General features: G+C 36.9%; 1 protein-coding gene across 3 annotated transcripts in view; it reads right to left on the reverse strand.

The window, feature by feature from the left end:
• The window catches only part of SH2D4B (SH2 domain containing 4B), a 67,654-nt gene that overhangs the window by 27,582 nt on the left and 17,527 nt on the right, over nt 1-22,545 (reverse strand). For all 3 annotated transcript variants that reach the window (XM_027649503.1, XM_027649504.1, XM_027649505.1), the window contains 4 exons: nt 21,397-21,544; nt 12,864-13,008; nt 4,581-4,791; nt 1,903-2,030 (listed from right to left, as the gene is read on the reverse strand). In XM_027649503.1, coding sequence (XP_027505304.1) covers nt 1,903-2,030; nt 4,581-4,791; nt 12,864-13,008; nt 21,397-21,544 — 632 coding nt within the window. The remainder of the gene's footprint in view (nt 1-1,902; nt 2,031-4,580; nt 4,792-12,863; nt 13,009-21,396; nt 21,545-22,545) is intronic.

Consider the following 22,545-nt stretch of genomic DNA (forward strand, 5'->3'; position numbering starts at 1 on the left):
GGTTTTGGTTGCCTTCTTCTCCCTACCCCCTCCCCCCCCGTCTTCAGATTGGGGGCCAATTCAATGAAAAGAATAAGGGGTTTTTTGGGGAAAAAAAAGTTCATATGTTCATACTTCCTAATATTTTGTTCCAATGCTTTTGTTTGTTTTCCCTCAAAGTTTGTCTACATTACAAAATGTAACAGATACCACAGAACACTGCCAAACACGGACCACTGGACCTGTAAGAACCTGATGTTTGGATTCCACCACTGCACAAGAGTTAGAAGGCAGCTGCATTGTTCACTAAGGTTACAATGAACCTGACCAGAGCTACAGAAGTCAAAACAGGTATCAAAGCATCACTCAGGTGGATCCCTGCAAATAAACCCACTGAGTTTTAGGCTGGGAGTGCACCAGTGCTATGTCGGGCTCCTTGAGTGGGAGAAGAAGAAACAAGGTACTTTGCTCACTTTTAGAAATGTCATTGCATAGTCACAGCTCCTTAAGACATGAACAGCACAGTCTGAGAAACTAAAGAATAATCACGAATGCCTCAGTTCTTGCAGTGATTAACAGACTAATCCAGAAGCCACTGAAATTAGTAGGAAGACTGCACATGCATTAACTCAAGCCCAGATACCTTCCTAAGGTGTGAATTATGTTCATAACTGCTCACAGCAATTTATATGGATGTCAACTTCCCACATGCAGGGAAAACATTTACCATTTTGAAAAAAGTCCACAAATGAAATTTTAATCAGTTTGTCTCTCAGAAAGCAACCACACCAAATGCCTTCTGTGAGAAAAAAAACAACTGTGTCTGCATCATTGTTCATAAGAAATGGAAGTATGTAGCATTTACAAGCTATACATGACTGACTCCAGTGTCTTTGACTAATTAAACCAATGAAAATAGCAGCTTGATGTCTTTTAACACAGAAGGATTTGTGTATCATAAAAATCAATCTGAAACATACAAAACACTAAACTTGTTTAGAAATCTTCCTTGTCTGGTTCAGTTTAGAATGCCCACACATCTTCATCATTAGAGAGTCATGAATCAGATCAGGGTCAGCTTAGTGCTTCGAACAAAGCTATATCAGACCAAAAGCAGCAGTGAAAAGAAAAAAATTGAGATTAAACTCTAAAGCTGTTCTAGTTTCTCAGTTAAGACAGAATTCTTTTTTTTTTTAATATCTAAGAATAACGAGTATAAAGATCATTGCTAATACTTATGAAAATAAAATCTCTTACCTGTGAATTTGATATCAAAGATTTAGCTGGATGGCAAATTCTATACAGAGCAAAAGTCTCAGCGACAGGAACTCAGTCAGACTCAGAAAATTATGGGTCTGCACAGGAGGTTTTTTTCCCATTTCGCGAAAACTCTCTAAAATCACACACTCTCAATTATTTTTTGAGAAAATAAATTCAATAATTTTTGTTTACAAAAGGAAGCAAGAAATAAAAAATGCTGCCTAAGTTTACAAGGTACAAGGGATTAAACATGCATGAGTTCAAATCCTTCTTGCAAATCAGGTAAGTTAAAAACCTGAATGTCGATCATCCACGTACCATATCACTACACTATTTGCCAGTTTATTTTGGAGTCCTTCTCACCCTATCTTGGTCTCACTACTCCTGCTTGGCTTACTATTTTACAGCAACTATATTTTGGCCAAAATATTCCTCAGAAAAACTCTGGTGATATGAGTCCCAAATTAGTCTGCTTAATCAGAAAAAATAAAACAGGAAAATCATATGCTGTTAATAGGAAAGATGCAAAAATCTTGTTTTAACAGGCACTCGGTTTCACAATGTCAGTAGACTTTCTTTTTTGGGATGAGAGCTGGAAACATTTATTTCTGGAGCATATGCTCACAGCTCTGTTATACAAGACATAAAGAATGAGTGTGTTACCGTGAAACCACTGAGCAATCCTGTTGGTGTTCCTCTCAAATCCTGCACGTCGAGGGATCTGCTCTTCTCTGAACCAGCGGATGATGACATCTCGGGAGAAGGGGCGGGACGGACGCTCCCAGATGTTACTGCATTGAAAGAGAGAGAACTAGCAGTGCATGAAAATGAGAGACAATATAAATTTTAACCTTTTTTTTTTTTTTTCTACATACTTACAAAACACACAGCTTCAAAATGGCCAGTGTAACTTCTGTTCGGTATAACTCACTGAACAACTTTAACCTTTTTAAAATCTATTAAAAGTATTTTGGGCTTCTGTGGAAACACAATATTGTGGGGTTTACATTTGCAGTGGAAGTTTAGACATTTTTTTAAGCACTTAAGCTTAACTTAAACTGAAAACCAATTTATCACAAAAGATGCAATGGACATTTCAGTTAGTTTTTCCTTTCTACCTCATTTTTATTCCAAGATAAACACTGACGTGCGAATCTTATTTTTTAACTTAGAGTATACTCCTGTAATACATTGTGTCTCCAAATCACTAAGGACAAGAGAGGGAATCTTTTGTTTAAACCCTTATATTCCCTTTGCATTCTCTACTTGAAAGCCTCCCTTACTCTTTCTATGCATTACACTTCCTGTGCATTTTAGATAGTAGGAGGAAAATCAGGTAAAATATGTGGAAGATCCACCAACTACCACAAATAAGGTGTAAGGTATACCATATCAAATTCAAGCATGGTGGTATGCAGCTGAGTCCTCCTTTCAGTTTATCTTGCTGTTACTTAAATTAGTGTTTGGTTCTGTTGATATCAAATGACGAAGCCCACAGTGAACGTAATAGTTATTGCTGAATTACATGAATGCATGTGAGCAGATCTGACCAATATTCATTGTAAAATTTGAAGATACAACCATAAGCAAGGGGAAAAAGTGAGAATTCAGCTATAGACACACATTGAAAAAAGCAAAAAATAGACATCACATGTTTCTTATATCTCATTTTTCAATACATTATATAAAGAAACAAAAAATCCCTTGAATTACAGGGCTCTACAGTCCATTCTTGTTTCTTAACTCATTTCTTTCTAATTCAGTTAAGTTTTGAACAGCTTGTCACGTCCATAATTTTTCCTGCCCTAGGCTAAATCTCAAAATTACTGTGTCGGTCTCTGTACAGTTTCTGTGGTCCAGCTTGTTCAACAGGGGCAGGAAGAAAGAACTACAACCACAGAAGTAAAAATAAAAACCCCACAGGAGGCAAAAGGATAAAAGTGAACAGGCAGGCCAAAGAGTTTCATTAGGAGGAGAATACTCAGTAAAGTAAAAAAGTCAGTAGGAAAAAAAAATCAAATGGTTTTCTATATAGCTATATGGAAATAAGAGAGAGAGAGAGATCTCAAGTAAAAATAAAAGAATACTATTTTAAAAGAAATGGCAAGGCAAGGTAAAAAACTACAGGAGCAACACTTCATGTTGAAAAACTTAGAGATGTAACACTGAACCTACATTCTCTTGAGGAAAAAAACCCTTGTCTCATAGATAAATAATATTGAGTGAGTTGGATAATGACTGGAATACTTTTCAGCTTTTTTTCAGGTCCTTTTTGAAAAGGGTCATATCTAGAACCACCAAATTCTATAGTAAATAACTTAATGGTAGAGCTCAGAACTTCAGATCAAAGTTATGGACTGTCTTTTCTCAAAAATTGCCACTTTTACTGGTGTTTTTACTACTTCAGTTTGAAGGAGAGTTTAAGCAGTTTGGGAAAATAATGAGAGATTTCCTTTGACAAATTGATTTGGTGGTAACTTTAAAGATCCTACTCCCTCAGAGTGAAATTCTGATTCCTCCTCAAACTGGGAGTTTTGGTTGCTGTAATGGGAGAGTTTCTATGTCTCAAAACAGTAGAGTAAAGAATTTATCAAAGCAGAACATATTTCCAAACAATGGAATATCTGTGGTGATACACTGACTGGGAAGGAAAAAGAATGTAATAGGACTCTCTCCTTTCTGAGCTTGGATATTTGTTGTTTCTTTAGAATTTAATGTTGCCATCCTGTCAGTGCTCACATTGCCTTTATCACCACACAAAGCCAAATTAATGGTATAAGCAATAACCAGTAAAAGAGTAGAGTGATTAGTCAGCTTCCTAGCTGTCATCTACCATTTTGGATTCTTTTTCTCTTCTGCAATTTCTGGTGCTCCCTAAATAGTCTTATGAAAGATTAATAAATAACAAAGACAATGCATTTGACCAGAAAACAAACAAACAAAAAAAAAAAAACCCCACCAAACTAAAACCTCCTGAAACTTTGGACAGTTCTGTGTAAAACAGAGCTATTAAGCAGCAGGCAATTTTAGGCTTGAGGCTTAAGACTTGCCTAAGAATTTGTCCATTGGACTTCTCTGTGCCACAACCTTACATACTGATCTAATACTGACGTTTCAAGGACTCATCTCTCTGCGTGGATTCTAAGAAATCTGTCTGAAAAACAAATGGCATTTAGTTCACATTAAACCTGAGTTTGTTTGTCTTTAAACATTCTTTTTCTGGTCATAGTGAAACAGCAAGACTGAGAATTCCCAGCGACTGAAGATGTTGAGGTGGTGGGAACTGGAGAGGGAGCCATTCAACAGAAAACTGCTTCAAAGTCACTCCTGTACAAACCAACCTGGACGCTGCAGAGAGAGACAGCAAAGGACTTGCACTATTGTTGTTCAGTTTTATCTCCTGGTCCTTGTTCAGGCTCGTCCCCTGGAACAAGTTACTCAGGCCAGCCACTCTTCCCTTCTGGATGGCGCGCAGGGATTGCCGTCGATATTCATCCCGCGCCCTGCGCGCTTTATGGCTTCTCTCCTCGTCTGCGGCCTTGGAGCGGCGCACTGGGTGGGATGAACGGGAAGGTTGGGGAGGAGAGACTTTAGAAATACAAACAGTCGTTTACTCCTTTCCTTACAGTACAACTTACTACCTTTATTCCTGTGTGACCTCATTTTAAGGATGTATAAATTACAACGCATTACCAAAGGCTGGATGACATTCCTCGTGCTTCAAATGCAGCTCCACCACTAAAAGAAGCCTGCTAGACTCAAGATATCAATGATTTGATCACTACTGGCAATAACTGAGCCTCTAACATACTGTGATTACATCTGACCTTGTTTTGGCTGTAATAAGAGAAATTCTGCTTCAGGACATCTTTTCCACTGGCAGTGCATCAAGTTCTATGTTTCAAGAAAGGATTTTAATTGCTGCTTAAAGTTAAGTTTAACAGAATTCTTTGCCTCTATGAACATAACTAGAATTGAAGGAGCTACTCCCAAAAACTACAATTCTTAAAACTAACATGTAGTTTGCATTTTTTGTCAGTGTTGTTTTCTTTCTGAAAAGCATATGCTATCTTTGTCACAGTACTTGTAGTCACAGAAGTTCCAACATGAAAATTTCAGTCTAAAAATGGTTTCAGTAACAATGGATAAATCAGTAACCACTGGAAAGGGCATGCTGATGCTATGGACAGGGTTGTCTCACAATTGAGTCTCTAAAATTGTATATAAAGAACCAGAATCTCTACTGGAAGATTTATTACACACTTAACAATGGCATTGACCAGGGAGTTACCAATTTCTGTAACCTGAAATGAGACTGCTGCTCTGGCCACTGCAGGTCAGGCATCTTTTACTAAAGTTTCTTCATTTTAAAACTAATGTACTAACAATCCTGTCTTTGAAATGGTATAACTTAAATGCATCAAGAATTGTACTGCAAATATTCATCATGTATCAGCATTTTTCTGGTGCCTCAAGCCCCATTTAGATGATTTTTTGAGTCACAAATAACTGCAGGTAGGCAAATTTTTCCAGTGCAAAACAAACCCTTAACATCCAGTGAAGCAAATATTAAAGAAGCTAGCTTTTGCCTCCAGTAGCAGTTAGCAATCCTGCCACGACTATCCTGGCTTAGATCATACCCAGTTCATAAAGTGCACACACTATTTCTTACTCCACTGTGACTGTACCTGTGACTAGGAATGCATGACACAACACCACACAGTTGCATTTCATTAGGTTGTTTGCATCCCTCTGATTTACAAATTGATTTGTTCAAATTATGAGAAAGTTTAATGGAATCAAGCAATAAAAACACTCAAAGCCAAATGAAATTAAATAAAACATTGTGGGCAAATGAGGGAAAGAGAAATGACCTTTAAGCTTAGATTTATATAATATCATAAGTAGAAAGATATACAGAATTGAAAGCTCATCAAGATAGCATAGTAAATGAGTCATAGATGCTTCATACGTATGAAACTGTCAGGATTTCAGTTTCACTTTACATACCCTGTAGTTTTAGATAAACAAAGTAACAAACAAATGTACAGCACAGAAAACATGAGTAATAGACTTCACTATTTATCTCACAGGTCATTATTTTTAAGGGTAGATAATGTCACTTAAATATGCCATTTCAATGACTCAAGTATATTAGTTACAACATTTTTTTGATTTATCCTTTTTAAAGCCACTCAGTAATGGTCACTTTAAACATGAACTTTGTATTTGCAGCACAAGGAGAGACTGCAAGGAAGATGAGTGCAATGCAACTTGGCAAGACATTTAGAAACCGGTTATTGCCACAATCACAATACACAGAATGAGGGCAGACTGCCTGGAGATTTCTGGGATTCTTTTCTACTGTTGTACAGGCTGCCTGGCAATGAAAAAAGCAAGTTACCTTCATGCCCCACTTTCCTCAGCAATAAACACTCCTTTCAACAAACATTCCTGCTCAGTTTTTGCTCGTTAATAAATCTGTACCATCAGAAGCTGGTGACCAGGCTACATTTTCCCAAACTGTAGAGCTTCTTATCACAAAAATATGGGGAGAGGTAGCATAGTTTGCAACTGTTAAATATCAACATTTCAACTTTCAGAAAACCTTTTGAATGTATGCATTTGCATTTATCAACATACCCATACACGTGCATATGTGTTTGTGTATATGTGTCTGTATATATGTCAGGATAGGGAAGGTTGTATGTAGATTTTTAGATTTATATCTATATATGTATATAGTCATGTCTTTCACATTAAGAAGAGTTTTTGTTGAAATTTCCCCAGTGAGGTACTGAAGAATTCTATCATTGACCATCGGGATGCACAGGGTCTCTCAATCCATTTTTTTTCTCATTATTGGAGTCCTGACTTTCTCCCTCTCCCATTCCTTACAGTTATTCCCCAAAACATCCCTCTCTTTCCCCTATCTTTCGAAGTTGTTCAGTACAGTTTCTACTGTGGACCTGCTTTTCTATGTTATCCCAAGTTACTTCTAAAAGTCTGACTTGTCAAAGGACTTTGCAGGTAAATAATCGAAGTCACTGGCACAAATAACTGGTTTTGGTGACTGGAAATAGTATCGTGGATAAAGCCATTGCAGTCAGGAACCTACAAAAAGGTTTGTCACTACATTCCAGACAAAGCAATGTGTGCCACATGAACCATCCTCCCATACTGACACTTCCCACAAATTAATCTATCTTGAGAATGTCACTCAAAGTCTGAAGGTAAATCAGGATCTATTTCTGTAGCAGATTTTTCTTACAATAGAATTTTTTGAATATTCATATTTCTCTCTTTGGCTCTGAATCATCTCACTAGGAATAAGAACTTTATGTCTGGATCAAGTCTAGCACAAATATTTTAAGACAGAAAAAGACAAAAATCTGCATTACTTGTATTTTCAGAGACATCATAGCCTTTCTCACAATAAGAAAGCAAAAGTAGTCAGGACTTCTAGGAATCCCTTAAATAAGTAGAGGTTATTGTTCTTGACCAGCTGTCCTTTTACAGTAAATGTATTTCCGGCATGACCCCTGTGCAAAACACTAAATTCAATAGTCACTATTTTCACTAGGGAGATTAGATATGTGAAAAAAATCTTACACTCTCTGAATCATCACCACAGGTCCATATATCTAGCATTAAGAATTACATCAATAATAATTTACTTATACCTAATCTTCTTTTTATATTACAGAATAATGTAAGGACTGACAAAGGGAAACGAGGAATTTGTTAAGCTCACAGGAAATCTACAGTCCAGCCAGGCCCTGTAAGACCAGCTCCAATGACAGTGTTCTCTTCCAGTGCTGGTGATACCAATAACAACAGGTAACTTTTCCTTCAGCACTTGCAAAATGAAGCACACTTCTGCCTGATGGAACTGTAGCTTCTGTAGAAGTTCCTGAGCTGCTCATGTGGGTTAGGTGTCGATATGACTGTAGCCTCAGTAGAGCAGGCCAAAAATGGGTTACCAAACCCTCCTGGAAAGCTAACAGATATATCCAAGACAGTTATTATTACTGGAAATGAATAGTTTAAAGCCAGCTTGGACACGTCTATATGATCTGCAGTGTGAATATACTCTCAACAACAGAGAACAAACCACAAATGGTGTGTGCAACAGCTCTTACAATCCTAGAGGTGTCGATTGCCTCATTTTCCCTGAAGAGTTTGTGGAAATCCATTATTCCTCTATGCTAATCTAAGCTGTCTTTTGAGAGAAAACTCAAGTTTGCCTTCTAAATTTTCACTTTGGATTGGTAAATCCCTATTAGCAGCCCTGGTAAAGTTCTAATACCAAATCTTTGATAAAGATGAGGATTAATTCATGGTGCACTGCAGCTAAACTTGATCACATAATTTGTGAAAGACTAGGAACTCTCTATTTTCTGTAATCTATTTTGTGCTTTTGAAGAGCTATGAGTTACAGTCAGAGACATGTGAAAGCTGAAAACAACATGTGCTATGATTATACATCCTAATTTTTAAATTATTTTGTTTTGGCTTTACACCCTTGTTAACAATTCTTGGAAGCTTGTTTATGAGCAATTCAAAATGACTACTTAATAGATAAAATCCAATCTTCAGATTTTCTGAGTGCACAGACAAATCACACAGTGTTTTTTTGCCTTTCCTAATTGGAAAATAACTTCCCACAAATACTCTGCAATATGGTTCCAGTTCAGCAATCTTTTATCTGAAAGCATTTGAATAACCCCATTCCTATTCAACAACGCACTCTGAGACCTATTGAAGTTCAGAGGGTACATACTTTATGTTAAGCACTTGCTTAGCTAATGTATAGCTAAACTGGGGACTACTCACTTCAAAATTCAGCATTTTGTCAAATGCTCCTGCCAGTAAACTCACTCACTTAAATTTCTGTGGAAGATAAAGACCAAATGAATTCCTTTAAAAGCCAGACAAAAAATAAATTCATAGACACATTTGTAGAAGAACATAAAAATATAAAAATATAAAAATATAAAAGAAGCTATAATGAGTCAGCCTGGTATTCTACTTCCAACAGAGACCAAAAGTGGGTGCTTGGGGAAAGTCATAAGAATACATCAACTCACTCATCTATGTTTACATTTTTACTGGAATAATTTTTGTCTGCAGATGAGTAAAGCTGGTCAGATGGTATCTGAGCACTTCACTGCTTGGTGCAGTTTGCAGGGGTTTGTAACTGTACTAACAGAATGCTTTTTGCAACATCCAATCGGATGAATATTCATGCTACAGCTTTTTTCTATTATGTTTTGCAATTCCTTTTCTGCTTTCACAGAGAGAGGTCACATTTAAACACCCCAGAAACCTAAAAAATGGAACAGCCCACAGAAAGGTCCAAAACTAATAAGAATATGCACCCTCCTCTATCAAAGCTTAGCCTTAGTTCTCACTTCTCAGTCTCAAAGAATAAGAGCTTTGAACAGTGGACAGTCTGAATCAGTCTTTTTCATTATTCTCATTTGCCAGCCAATATACTTGTTCCACTTATTAACTCACAACTGCCCTCTAAAATAACCCAATATATGTCTATTATATGAAATCAAAGTGTATGATTGCTCTTGCAACATCATATTTCCCCTTTAGTACTGATTTCTTAAGTTATTCTACATTTTTCAGTTACCCTACTAAAAAGCACTAAAATTATGTATTTCAATTAACACAGCAGTTCTATGGGCCTTTATTGTTATCTGGCAAACAGCAGAAGCAAACTGAACCAAACAACAGAAACTAATATTAGCAACACTTTGCTTATTGCCTTGGCAATAAACAGCTGAGGGATAATGTGATGAGGAGAGATGAATCCTCATCACATTCTAAATTCCATCTACTAAATAAGTTAGTGGTGTCATCAATATCATTGCTGCATTTGCTCTTCACAATAGCTGCTCAAGCACTACCGCTCCTCTGCAGTACTGACTCCCAGCACTGTTGAATACAAAGGGCTGACTTCAAGGAGGTAAGATCCAAAGGAGCCTGGCCCTGTTCCTAATGAGCAATATGGTTTCCACTGCAAGAAGGTAGAGGCAGAAGATGTAAATATTACATCTGCTTGTAATTCTCTTATGCATTCATGCATTTATTTATTGCTTAAAAGGATGACTGTTGGATAGCTTTGCCTAACTTCAATAAGTTGTTTCTTGGTGTTCCATAGGTACTTCTGGACAAAATGGAAGAATTACCACAAAAAGAAAAAAAACCCCACCCTCTGGAACTCAAATAAAAACTGAGAAATCTGGTGAACCTGAGGTACTAATTAATTCCATAGCAATTTCCAATGCTTCCATTTCCAGATATTTGCTACTGCCTGTCTGCTGGACATTTTAAACCAGCCAGGAACTGGTGTGAGATAAGGCACTAAACACTGCATCTTCATATCTTCAGTTGTCACACCAATTTGCTAATGGAGAACAGTTCTAAGCCCTCAAACCAACTGGGACAAATTGAGACACTGAGATAAGCATAAGAGGATAAACAAGGATGTGATACACTCTAGTCATTAGTCTGCAGTTAGTTTAATGCTAAATCAATTACTGATAACAGCATAAACTCTGGCAGCACAGCATTTATGGCAGGCTGCAAAGCTCAGCTGTGGTGCCACCACAGAAGGTGCTGAGCTGTTGCTCCCCACGGCAGCACTACTATTGTTGACCAGGCTCCACAGCTTGAAATCATGGGAGATGCCCTTGGTCACCTTTAGGACGAGCAGACAGGTCTGCAGGTATCAAGGCACACAGGCTGAAGGTGATACAATTCCTTCAGAGCACACAGAATGTCTCAAAGCTTACACATAAAAGGAGCACTGGTGCCAGGCTATACCCACCAGGTGGTGCAGTCACAAGTGTTTTGACAGATCAAAAATGCCAAAATCTTACATAGCTTATTCCTTTTTCTCTCTGTCTCCTCCCATAATTCCTCTATTGCATTACTGATGTCTGTCCCTATACAAAGAACATTCCTTGAGAAAACGGAAGCAACAGTTTAAATCCTCAGTTACCTCTTTAATGCAATAGTAAGGAAAGATACCTGGTTTCAGTAGTCTTTACACTATTTTGTTTTATTGCAAATTTCAATATAAAGATAAACTGGACTTACATTTTTTTTTAACAACATGGTTGCAAATGTGGGGTTTTTTTCCTTATGTACCATCAAAGAAATGTCAAAGTACATAGCACTACTCTCTATGCTGGGTTGCCGGGTGATGCTAATTTCCCACAAAACTAAAGGGCTACTTTTCCCCCAACTCATTCTGCTCTTAAATACCTAAAACACAGAAAGTTACAGTTTTTCTTTCCATATAAATATATACACCCAGATTTAGATAATTCTTTGGGAAATAATTATCTTCTCTTTATTGACAGCGTAATATACAGAGTTTTATTGATCCCAAAAAAAGCATAGCCTGTTATGAGCTTGGAAAATGGCACCACTGTATCTTATATAGATTTAATTCATGTTGTGCAGAATGATTCACTATCAGATCAATTCCAGGTAATAGCACTTCAATAATTAGTCCTTAGGAACTAATGAAGTGATGAATAAAACCATAAAATAAACTCATTGTATATTTGGAAATTTCTTTTTTACCCCTGTCAGGAAATAAGTAACACTACAGCAATATTTTTTTTCTACTCCATGAGGTATTTCTTGCACAACATATCAGCTCCCTAAAACTCCATTTTTATTATTAGTTGATTAACTTTTGTGCTACATATAATTACTACAATAAACCCACAGGAGCTAATATTTTCCAGTCATTACACTTCCTTTTTCTGCAGAGTAATCAAATCAGTATAGATGTGAGAAATGGAAAATATTCTCCCCCCCAAAAAAAATGTACAATTCTTCTTGCAAACAAATTTCCTACTTCCAAAGTCAACTGTACAATAGACAGATAGACAGACACTTCATTAAATATTTAAGCTATTAAATATAATTTTTTCATTATGTGGACCTTTACTTATTTACAGTATGAATGTATTCGTATAGAGTAATATAGTTGTTCTGCTCCTTGTAAGGTTTTAAAAATCACTAAAAAATTATAATGGACATAATTGTGATTAATTTAAAGAATTTCAGGATGTCTAAAAAGGAACAGTACCTCCATAAAGTGAGATCACCATCATCATAAGAATTATTTTTTTTTTTTAGATCAACAATCTAAGTATTATTTGCTGTAACCTTTTGGAACGAAGTGAGTTTCAGTACTGATATCATAGCTTCATCTAGTTACCATGTGGAAGCAATTAAAATATAGATTAAGACAGATTTTACCTCTTCAGAAATAGCTACAGACAAGCTGTCAAAATAACTGTGTCCTGAATTATTATTACTAAGCCAAAACTGTTAATTAAGTACTTTGGAAAAAAATTAATGATCTCAGTTATCGTACAAGAAAAATTTTCTGTAAGGCATTGAAATCGGTTCAAAAAGAAATATGAAACTTCTGTTTATAAGGTTAAGCTGGTAATTTCTGCCAAAATAATACAGCTTTTTGTATTGCTCTAGGTAGAAGAGATTTTTGGCAACACCTTATCCATCCTACAAGTCTCCTTTTGTTTGCTTTCAGAAACACATTAATCCCGTGAAGGTAATTTACTCACACTGTTCTTCCCACTCCTGGTCATCGTCGCTGTGCTGACTATGCTGCTGAGCTTGCTTGAGACTCAGATACAACTCCTTTGCTCGGATTTCTTCCTGCTTCCTGATTTGTTCTTCACCCTTTTGTCTTTCCTCTTCTTCTCTTTTCTAGGCAAAATGAAGTAAGCCACAAGTGACTAAAGAGGAAGAATGTGCCAAAAGCTGGGACACTGCTTCAGTTGCTTCCTGTGACAGAGGAGCTACATTACCCTTGGACAAATCCCTGTTCCTTCTAACTTTGGCTTTCTCACCTATCACAACAGGCATAATTGGAATTCCCTACACCTTCGAAACCTCTGAGGAGGGTATGTTTTGAGATGCACAGCTATCATAGGAGTGAGGAACATGTAAGTATCTAAAATCTGAAAAGTATATGGAAAATATTTTATCATGTGACTCCAAAGGCTGTATTATCCTACAGTCCATAAGCAGAGCTTGTTTTAAGTCCACATGTAACTCCCATTGAAGATACTGCTGTATTCAAGCACTGCACACATCATCTCCAGAACCTGTAGAATTCAGTAACTGTTGCATTAGAACCAGCAATAGTTGAGCACAGAAAAAACAAAACCAAAAAGAAAATAAAACCCCATGATTACTTTAAACTGGAAAAGAAATTTCCAAATCCACCAAGATGTTCCACCAATCAGCTGAGCTGATATATTTGAACAAATGTTTCTTAGCTAAAGACTTTGTACTGGTAATTTTTTTTTTTCTTAAGACATGGTATGATGCAAATTCTGAAAATTATGATCAAATGGGATTCTTCCTGCTTTCAAAGGGAAATTAGACATGTTTACCTTCCATTGTATAATATTAGTACACTGTGAATCTTGTGAGTGGGCATATTTCTAAGTTTGAAAACAAACTTTCATCACAGCAGGACCCACAGCATGACCAAAACAATCCATGATCTATTTTAAGTACTACAAATATGAGTCGAGAGATTTAAAAACTGAGGCCAAAATCTGACTTCTCTAAACTTAGTCTGTGGGTTAAAGAGATGCAAAATGGAGTTTTCATGATGTTGTTCATAATCCTGCAAAAAGTAACTTGCATTTTTCTTTTTCCATGTACGATCTTCTGTTCAGTCTTTGAAGATGCTACTTATCTGAAAGGTCACACTATATATAAACTTTTGGTATAATTCTACATCATTTTAGGATGAAAGGGCTGAACTATCCAAAAGCTATATCAATTCTGTAAAAGTATGTATTAATTAACACTTCCCTACAGCAAATATCTTTTATTTGATAATACATTGAAAAAATCCTCATTCTAAGGTTGTCTGTCCCATCTTAACAACTGCTAGGGTAGAAACAACAAAGGCAACCCAAATATAGTACTATGAATGTTCAAACAATGTTGTTTGGACAGGCTGAGGAAGTTGGGGCTGCTCAGCTGGAGAAGAGAAGGTTGCATGGAGACCTCACAGCAAATTTCCAGTGCCTGAAGGGGGGCTACAGGGAAACTGGAGAGGGACTCTTGCTTAGGAACTGTAGTGATAGGACAAGGAGTCATGGTACAAACTGAAAGAGGGGAAATTTAGGCTGGATATTAGTTAGAAATTCTTTACTATGAGGGTGGTTAGATACTGGAACAGGTTGCCCAGGGAACTTATGGATGCTCCATCTCTTGCAGTGTTCAAGGCCAGGCTGGACAAGGCTTTGAGCAACCTGGTCTAGTGGAAGTTGTCCCTGCTCATGGCAGGGGTGGTTGGGAATAGATGACCTTTAAAGTCTCTTCCAATCCTTAACATTCTATGATTCTATGAACAATACATTAGGTTGCTCTTATTTCTGAGATAGAAAATCCTAGTATTGTTCTTCCGTCGAATTTAATGTTGATATCTTTGATTATTTCTAACATCGTCCTCCCACGGTTATCTCCAGAGTCCTAAAAGCATGAATTGAATGGACAGGTCATTATTTTTGAAAAGTCAATTATTTTAAATAACACTGATTTCAAACCCAGCAGCTTCCTTAGGAAAAAAAAAAAAAAAGAATCTTTTCTAATATCCCTATAGAATTAGTGATTCCATATTTCAGTTGCTAATAAATAGTTCTGTTCCCTTCTTGGAAAAAGTATGATTTCAGTTATTCTTTATTCTTATGAGGAAAATATTTATTTACTTAGCTTCACTACCTAAAACAATTCAATACATCTAGGCTATCTTTGCAGGAAGATGGACAGACACAAGGGTAATCCTGGGTTATATAATGTTTTATATTCAACCTCTCAAACCATGGAGTAAAATTTAATATAGAGGAAGGAGAAAAAAAGAAAAATCAATCTCACAGCAGTTTCCCTGAATCACACAGAGTTTTTCTCACAAGTTGGTGTTTGGTTTTTAATATAGCTGTAATTGAAGCATTTCTAGTAAAAAGATGAAGTGTATAAGAAAAACAAACAAACAAAATACACAATCTAAAAAAATGAAAAAACCACCACGAAAAACTAGAAGTCAGGTAGAGTTTGAACTGTTAATGGAAAGCAGAATGCCTACTAAGAAAATCCTACCCCCACTCTTTTTTTTGTGTGTGCTGAAAAGAGGAAGGTTTAAGTCAAAGAAGAGACAACAACAAAAACTTAACACTGGCACTTGATTCTGAATTCACCAGAACTTTATCATACAATTTTCCTTTCTAAAGAAAGACAAGTTTTGATTTCTATTTTTTTAATTAGTGCATGGATGCATGTACAAGCACATTGTACAACTCCTTAAAAGTGTGAGAAGAAACAACCCTTGCTAGTGTGACACAGGAAAGAACAGTGATCCTTTTGTCAAATAGGATTAAACAGTGTATGTATTTACAATGAACAACAACTGGACTTCTCACATTTGCTCCACTGGAAGAATACAGCAACCAGTTTATTTGCTTCTCCCCATGAACTCAATCCTGCACACCAGAGCTGAGAGTGAAGAGCTGTAATAACCTACAAACATCACCTTCTGTCCAACAGTTAAGAGAGATTGTACTCTGTGCCGTGTCCCTTTCAGCTCTTTCAGAATAATTAGGAAGCTGGCAATTCAGTACAGTGGCTAAATTGCTAAGAAATACCAACCTGAAGAAACAAATCACACTGACAATTCAACAGGCAGCAGTAATCCTCTCAGGTATTAACTCCACTGGAGAATTTGAACATGTTAAAGGTCTTATCTATCCTCTGGCAGTTGAGAATTTACCACAAACTTATAACTGTCTATGTGTGATTACTATGGACAGCTCTAAATAATATTTAATATTAGCCATGGTTAGGTTCTAATGTTTCAGTCCAAGGCAGATGAGAGGAGATTAGGTCAGCATTTAGTTTTTGCTGCAGAAAGATTTAAAATATACACTGAGGAAAAGCCAAAACAAAGCAGTGGATTTCTTTACAATGGAAAACTGGGCTCCTGGCTGCCACGGGTCCTGGGGTCTCTCTGGGGAGTCTCACAGGGTGCAGGGCAGCAGAATGACCAGTATTATGCTCAAGGCAAAACTCATAAGGTGTCTTCATTGCAACAAAAAGGATGCCTGGGATTCCCTCAATGCTTCAGGCTGGCAAAAAGTATCTTTGGCAGCCCTGAAAGTTACAGCTGCAGTGAATCTCCTGAGCCCACTCAGCAATCACCTCTGCCCTAGGGAAGACATGCAGGCTACCTGCCACAGAGCTGAGAGCCCTTAGGACTCCCTCCTCTGAAGATAATCTGGGAATCCCAGAGTGCCCAGCTGTAGGACAGCCCACTCTCAGCAAGGCCGACACAGCTGGCTGAGTTCAGAGATCAGATTTCCCTGTAAACACACCTGATAGTTTTCAACAGAGCTGTGAGTAATGGCAGAAATATGTCCAACTCCTTCCTAGCCTCTTTCTGAGAAAATTGTCTCACTTGCACCAGAAAAGAAAGTGTTTGCAGAGGTATTATTTTCTTCTCTGCTACCAATGTCTCAGAAAGGAACACAGGCTTTGCAACACTTCACTGTGCATGTATTTGCATAAAAGCAAATGTACTAAATGCAGTCGTGATTTATGCAGAAGAAGCTATGTTTCAGCCATGGATATGTCCCAGGACATGCATGTCTCATACAGGGAAGTAACAACATACTCTGGTTCACAAAGACCCTTTTTTTGGTGAGCTAGAAAACAAAGATAAGGGCTGTTCCTAGCTGGGAGAGATCTGACATCTACTACACACACTGGAGCAAACTCTGCTTGAGTAACTTGCTATAATTCCAGTGAACATCTACTGAAAGTTTATTTCTGGATCTTAGGGACTCCTCACAGCTTGAGTTCCCAATGTGCAAACTATCCTCCTTAGTGGCTCAGATTTTTCCCATTCACCCATGGAAAATACCAAAGCTCTGCTAGTTTTTACTAGCAATCCAGAATAAAGACAGTGGCTTCAGCAGCGCAGTCATTACAGATGTCACAGGGAAGAGATTTTTCTTTAAAATTAATATCATAGTTTCTCACAAGTAGGATAGAAAAACCTGAAGACCCAATTCCCATCTGTAACTAACAGCTGCCTCATTTCCAACATTGTTCAAGAGATAACTGCATATTAAAATTAGGATTTCTGAACTGCGGTCTCATAAAAGAAAACAAAATTAGGTATTACTCAATTATTGTAATTGCCATTAAAATTACCCAACTAAGGCATTTTCAGAATGAACTGGGTGCCAAATCCCAGCAAGAAGCTGTTGTCACATTCCTAGATTCTAAATATGCTGTCTTTGGGAAAGAGTTCAATGTTTTCTTGGCACAGCAAAGCACAGAGCTGAACTCACAGCTTATTTGCTCTTAAAGATAACAGTCCCACTCAAGCACTTCACTTTTATTGGAGACAGATTTTTTTCAGTTTAGGACAGAATGCTCACTGCTACATCAGAAAGAGTCCACAGTACTGCAAGTGGTGGTGACATTTCACTGTATCCATAAATTCTACACCTGGTAATTGTCTGAAGAATCAGGTCCACAGCACTTTGGGGCACAGTAAAGCACTCAGACATGTTGAAAGCTCATCCAAGTCAATAGGACTGAAGTGTGTTCTTTTTATTAAGCATAAGTTTAATTAGAAATTTCCTGAAGTGAAGCACTAATTATTCTGTTCTTCTCTAAAGGTTGATTCTCAACCTGTCTTCTTTGAAGAGACATATTTCGTCTCCCAAGGAATTTTTAAGAAGCAATCTAGCTCTGCTGTCAACTATGCTTATATTATTAAATTTGGCAGGTATCTGATGTTGTCATAAGGACAGTACTTTACAATTAATATTCTCTTGCTTTATGCAGACCACATGAAGAGTGAGCTGAGAAACCATCTCTCTTTTAATTCTAAATGTAGCTGAAGGATACCACTCGTCCCTGGCTGGCTGACACTCACACTTTTAATTTTCCTTAGCTCTGCACATTGTTCAAGACTCTTAATGACAGCTACTGATAACAGCAGAAAATCATGCCTATGATCTCATAGCCTTTGTGAATTAGCAAAAAGATTAATGATAGTAATTGGCTTTCTTATTTGTCCTTTGCAATAAGTGCATAAAAGAATAGCTGTCCTTAAACTGCAAAAATAGAGAAGTCAACATTTATATTCTAGCATCATAAATTAAAGGCATTTCTGCTTAAGAAACACCAAGGAAAGCAATAATTTTCTAATAGTGTTGGAAAAGGAAATAGGGATCATCATTCACTTTGATATGTGAGATAGCATTTATCTAGTGCAGACAGCCCTAACGTCCCATGATAGGTCAAGAGGAATAAAAGCATTTTAAAAAGGAGTGTTTGTGATACAATATGGTTAGAAATTAAACAGTCAGCAGAAAGGACAGAGTTTCAATTTCCCAACTCAAAATGCCTCAACAGGATGAAGCATTAGCAGAGACTGAACTTTTCATACCCCAATATGGAGACCTCTTTAAACATGATCAGGTCATCATCACAGAAGGATGATTACCAAGATGTTAAATATTTTAAACCTGTTAAAGTGGGCTTGCTAACTGATTTGTATCTCATTCTGCAGCCATTTCTTCATTATTTCAATTACTTAAGTCATACATGAGTAGATTCATTAATTCATCTTTTTCCCAGAACCCTAGTTCTATTCCATTTCTGTAGCTGGATGTGGATGCCAGAAACATAACTTTCTTTTCTTGTCTGGTACCTATCCACTCATTCAGCCTGTAAATATTTCATGTAGCTCTTCCACTGCACGAGAGTAGTTATAAAAAGAGTAAAATGGGAAGGAGAAGGAAAGCCAAGTGAGATAAAATGAGCCAGTGGACGGAAAAGTTAACAAGCCCCCCACGTGAGCCTGTGAGATTCACCTGTCTTTGAAATGCCTTTACTATCCTGAAGTAGTTCTACAGCACAATGTCCAAGATCTGCTCTTTAAAGACCAAGTAAGAGATAAGTTGCTTTTCGGAGTAGCAAAAGAGTAGTGTTAAAGTACAAGGAATCAATCCTGCATTTGAATCTCTGCTGCTGAAATCCCATGTCAGTCCAAGTCTCTCCTAACAGATCTCAAATTATAGACCTAATTGAAGATCAGGGATGAAAGTGGAATTAGCCTATGTTGTTGTATTAATAAAGGAAATGCCAGGAACATGCTCAATAAAGCAGCATTTAAAAAAGCAACCACTGCATCAAATCTTGTTTCCAAACTAATTTTTTAAGCCACAGAGTTCATTTCTGCTGAGTCTTGTTTTAAAAATTTTGGTCTGCTTACTTAAATTTTTTGCAAATAATATCTACAAATGCTGAATTTAAGTGAAACCAGAGGGGAAGAAAAGGTTTCTGTTTCTTTGATCAGATAAATATATTGGCAACTTTATGAACAGACCTAAAGAAATGCTGTCCAATGTTTAGTGTTTGAAATTCAAAGTAGAAACTGAACCATATTCTCAATCCAGTCACAGCAGTACTCCTTGCTCCTACCAGGCACATAGCTGGATGGAGGACACCTGCTCATGTCCTGAGAAACAGTGGGAACACAGAACACTGACATTACCTTTCCATTCATATGAAAATGAGTAGATTTTGGTACCATTACTGTTAATTGTATCAACGACTGAACAACGAGTTTCCCTTAATAGAAAAAAAAAGTATGAATACTGACCACTAAAAGTCTCAGAAGTTTCTCACTCTGCTTTTTAAAAAAGTCTCTTTGAAACAGAATAGTACCAGTGAGCTTGTGGACATTTACCCCACCGAGTGCCCCGTAAATCAACAACAGATATATAAGTGAACACTGTATCAGTCTTTGTTCAAGAGGGCTTTGCTTTCCAGAGAGAAAAGGAAAGAGTGTTTAATTAGTTTCTCTGCTCATTATCCATATATTAATAAAGCACTTGAAAGGTATAGTTCCATTACTCATTGACATCGAATTTCAAAGGCCTCGTTCCCTCCTGCAAATTCAAATTAATTGTGCAAAGGTAAATCAGCAACTCTGTGCAGAGGAGGCTGCAGGAATGGCCCTGGCTTTGTGCTCCACAGCCACCCTCAGATCCCAGGCCCACAGTTTACAGTGACAAGTACCTTGTTGACTCTAGTTTGTAATCAAACCACATAAATTTAACACTGAGTTTTTCAGCATTCCTCCCATCCCAGAGGGGCAAGGGGGAAGTCTATCCACCCCTTCCACACCTTTAATCACTGTGTCAGGAAAGGAGAGATACAGCAGGCTGTCAGCAGGGGAGAGGCATATAGATGGAAGTTACTGGATGCAGATCTCCTAGGAGACATATTTAGCTACAGACTTTCTCCATGGAAACCCAGCCTCACCAATCGTGTGCAGTCCCAGCCTGCACATCCCCAACTCAGAGGACTGTGATAATTTCTCTGCACGCTGAACTAATTGTATTTTTTTTTCCTCATTTTTAGACAAGGTTTCATCTTTATCCAGTAATATGAAAAGAGTGCCTCTTTAGTTTTTAAATTGTTATTTTCAACAAAAAAAAGTGAAAAAATATTCTTTCAGAAAAAACTTTAAAACACTGTAACAGTTCATGGAAAGTTCATTATGAAGTCAATAAAAATCAGACAAATGAACTTCTCCTGGCAAAGCCAACTGAATCTTTCCTATATGTTGAATAGGAGGAGGATCCATCCCTTACTAGTTTGAAGAAAGTAGTGTCACAATTTTCAAGTTCAATACATGAACAACTCATCCAAAATACACAGAATATGTTCAGCCAAACTAATTCAAAGTGAGGTATTTCACCACAGGACATTTTTTCCCCCAGTATGATTCACCCAGCACAGCCAACTGAACAATTCTGTTAACGCGTGAGCTGAATGACCAGTTTGATTGTTCTGGCACTTCTGAATGAGTTTGTAATTTTTTCTTATCACTCACCCAGTTGTTCTAGTGAGTACCATGTACCTGTTTGTACATTCCAGAATGAAAAATTACAACTGTGGATTTTAAAGCTTATTAACAAACATGCACTGAAGGTGACTAGAACTTTGAGTCTATATTAAAACACTGTTAAAAGAACCAAATTACTCTATGCAAACCTTTAATTCCTCCTGAATTTTTTCTTCCTCCAATTTGGCTGCTTTCCGATCCTCTGTTTCTATTTTCCATTTTTCTGCCACTATTCGGGCTTTTTCTTGAGCCATAGCATCCCGGAATTTCTTTGTAATTTCAGCTTCCTTTTGTCTCCTTCAGAAAAGATGTGAAAATAAACAAAAATTAAGCCACTAATATTTATTTTTTTTTAAATTGAAGATCAATCCTTACTTACTAGTTGCAAAAAATAATTAGCATAAGACTTCATGGAATTATGCAAGGAAAGAAAATATATTTAACAGGAGACCTACCACAAATCAGATTTGAGGAAACTATCCAGAAAGCAGACAATTTACAATTTTTGATAGATGACTAATTAAAATAAAACATTCTAAATTAGACAAGTACTTCTTGGATGTCTTTGAGCCATACCTTATTTTTTTCTGTCCCTGGTTGCAAAAATAGATTTTTCTGTCACTTTTTTCCAGCAAAGCACAATCAGGAATTTATTGTTTTTCAAATATCAATGCAAATTTCTGACAAATTCTTATGCTAGATCGTTTATTAGTACTGACAATGTAAAAGGAATGCAGAGATCAGGTTGAGGCCTTTAATCCTTGCTTAAATAGGCAATTACTATAAGCAAAGAAGAGTCTCATAAAAAAAGGGATAATATAGAATAATCTGATATTTAACTGTCAATTTTCAGTGCTGCACTAAAGGAAGTGTATGAGACAGGTGGCCTACTTCTTAACAATATCAAGCATCAAAACATTTTTGAATCTCTCCCAAACCTGGGAAAGGCCCTGCTGGAAACAGCAGCACGGCACTTAGTATAATCAGTTTCTGAACTGCCAGAATAAGAATTAATGCAAGCAAAATGCAAATAAAACCAGTTTTGAAAAGGATTTTATGTACCAAATCCCCATTGTGGGCTCAGATTTGTAATACAACAAACATATTAAATTTAATCATCTCAGAATTGTTTTGTTTTTCTTTATTTACAAATTTGTCAATGGTTTAGCAAAATTCCCCAAAAGGAAAACATTTGCTCCATCTTTTTTTTTTTTTTGTAAAAGAGGGTTTTTGGTTTTCAATATTCAAGAGAAACAAAATTACGTTTTTTACATGCTGAAAAATTGCCAAAGCAAGTC

The sequence above is a fragment of the Corapipo altera genome, unplaced genomic scaffold, assembly GCF_003945725.1.
Source record: "Corapipo altera isolate COAL_440 unplaced genomic scaffold, ASM394572v1 53, whole genome shotgun sequence".
NCBI classification, from domain to species: domain Eukaryota; kingdom Metazoa; phylum Chordata; class Aves; order Passeriformes; family Pipridae; genus Corapipo; species Corapipo altera.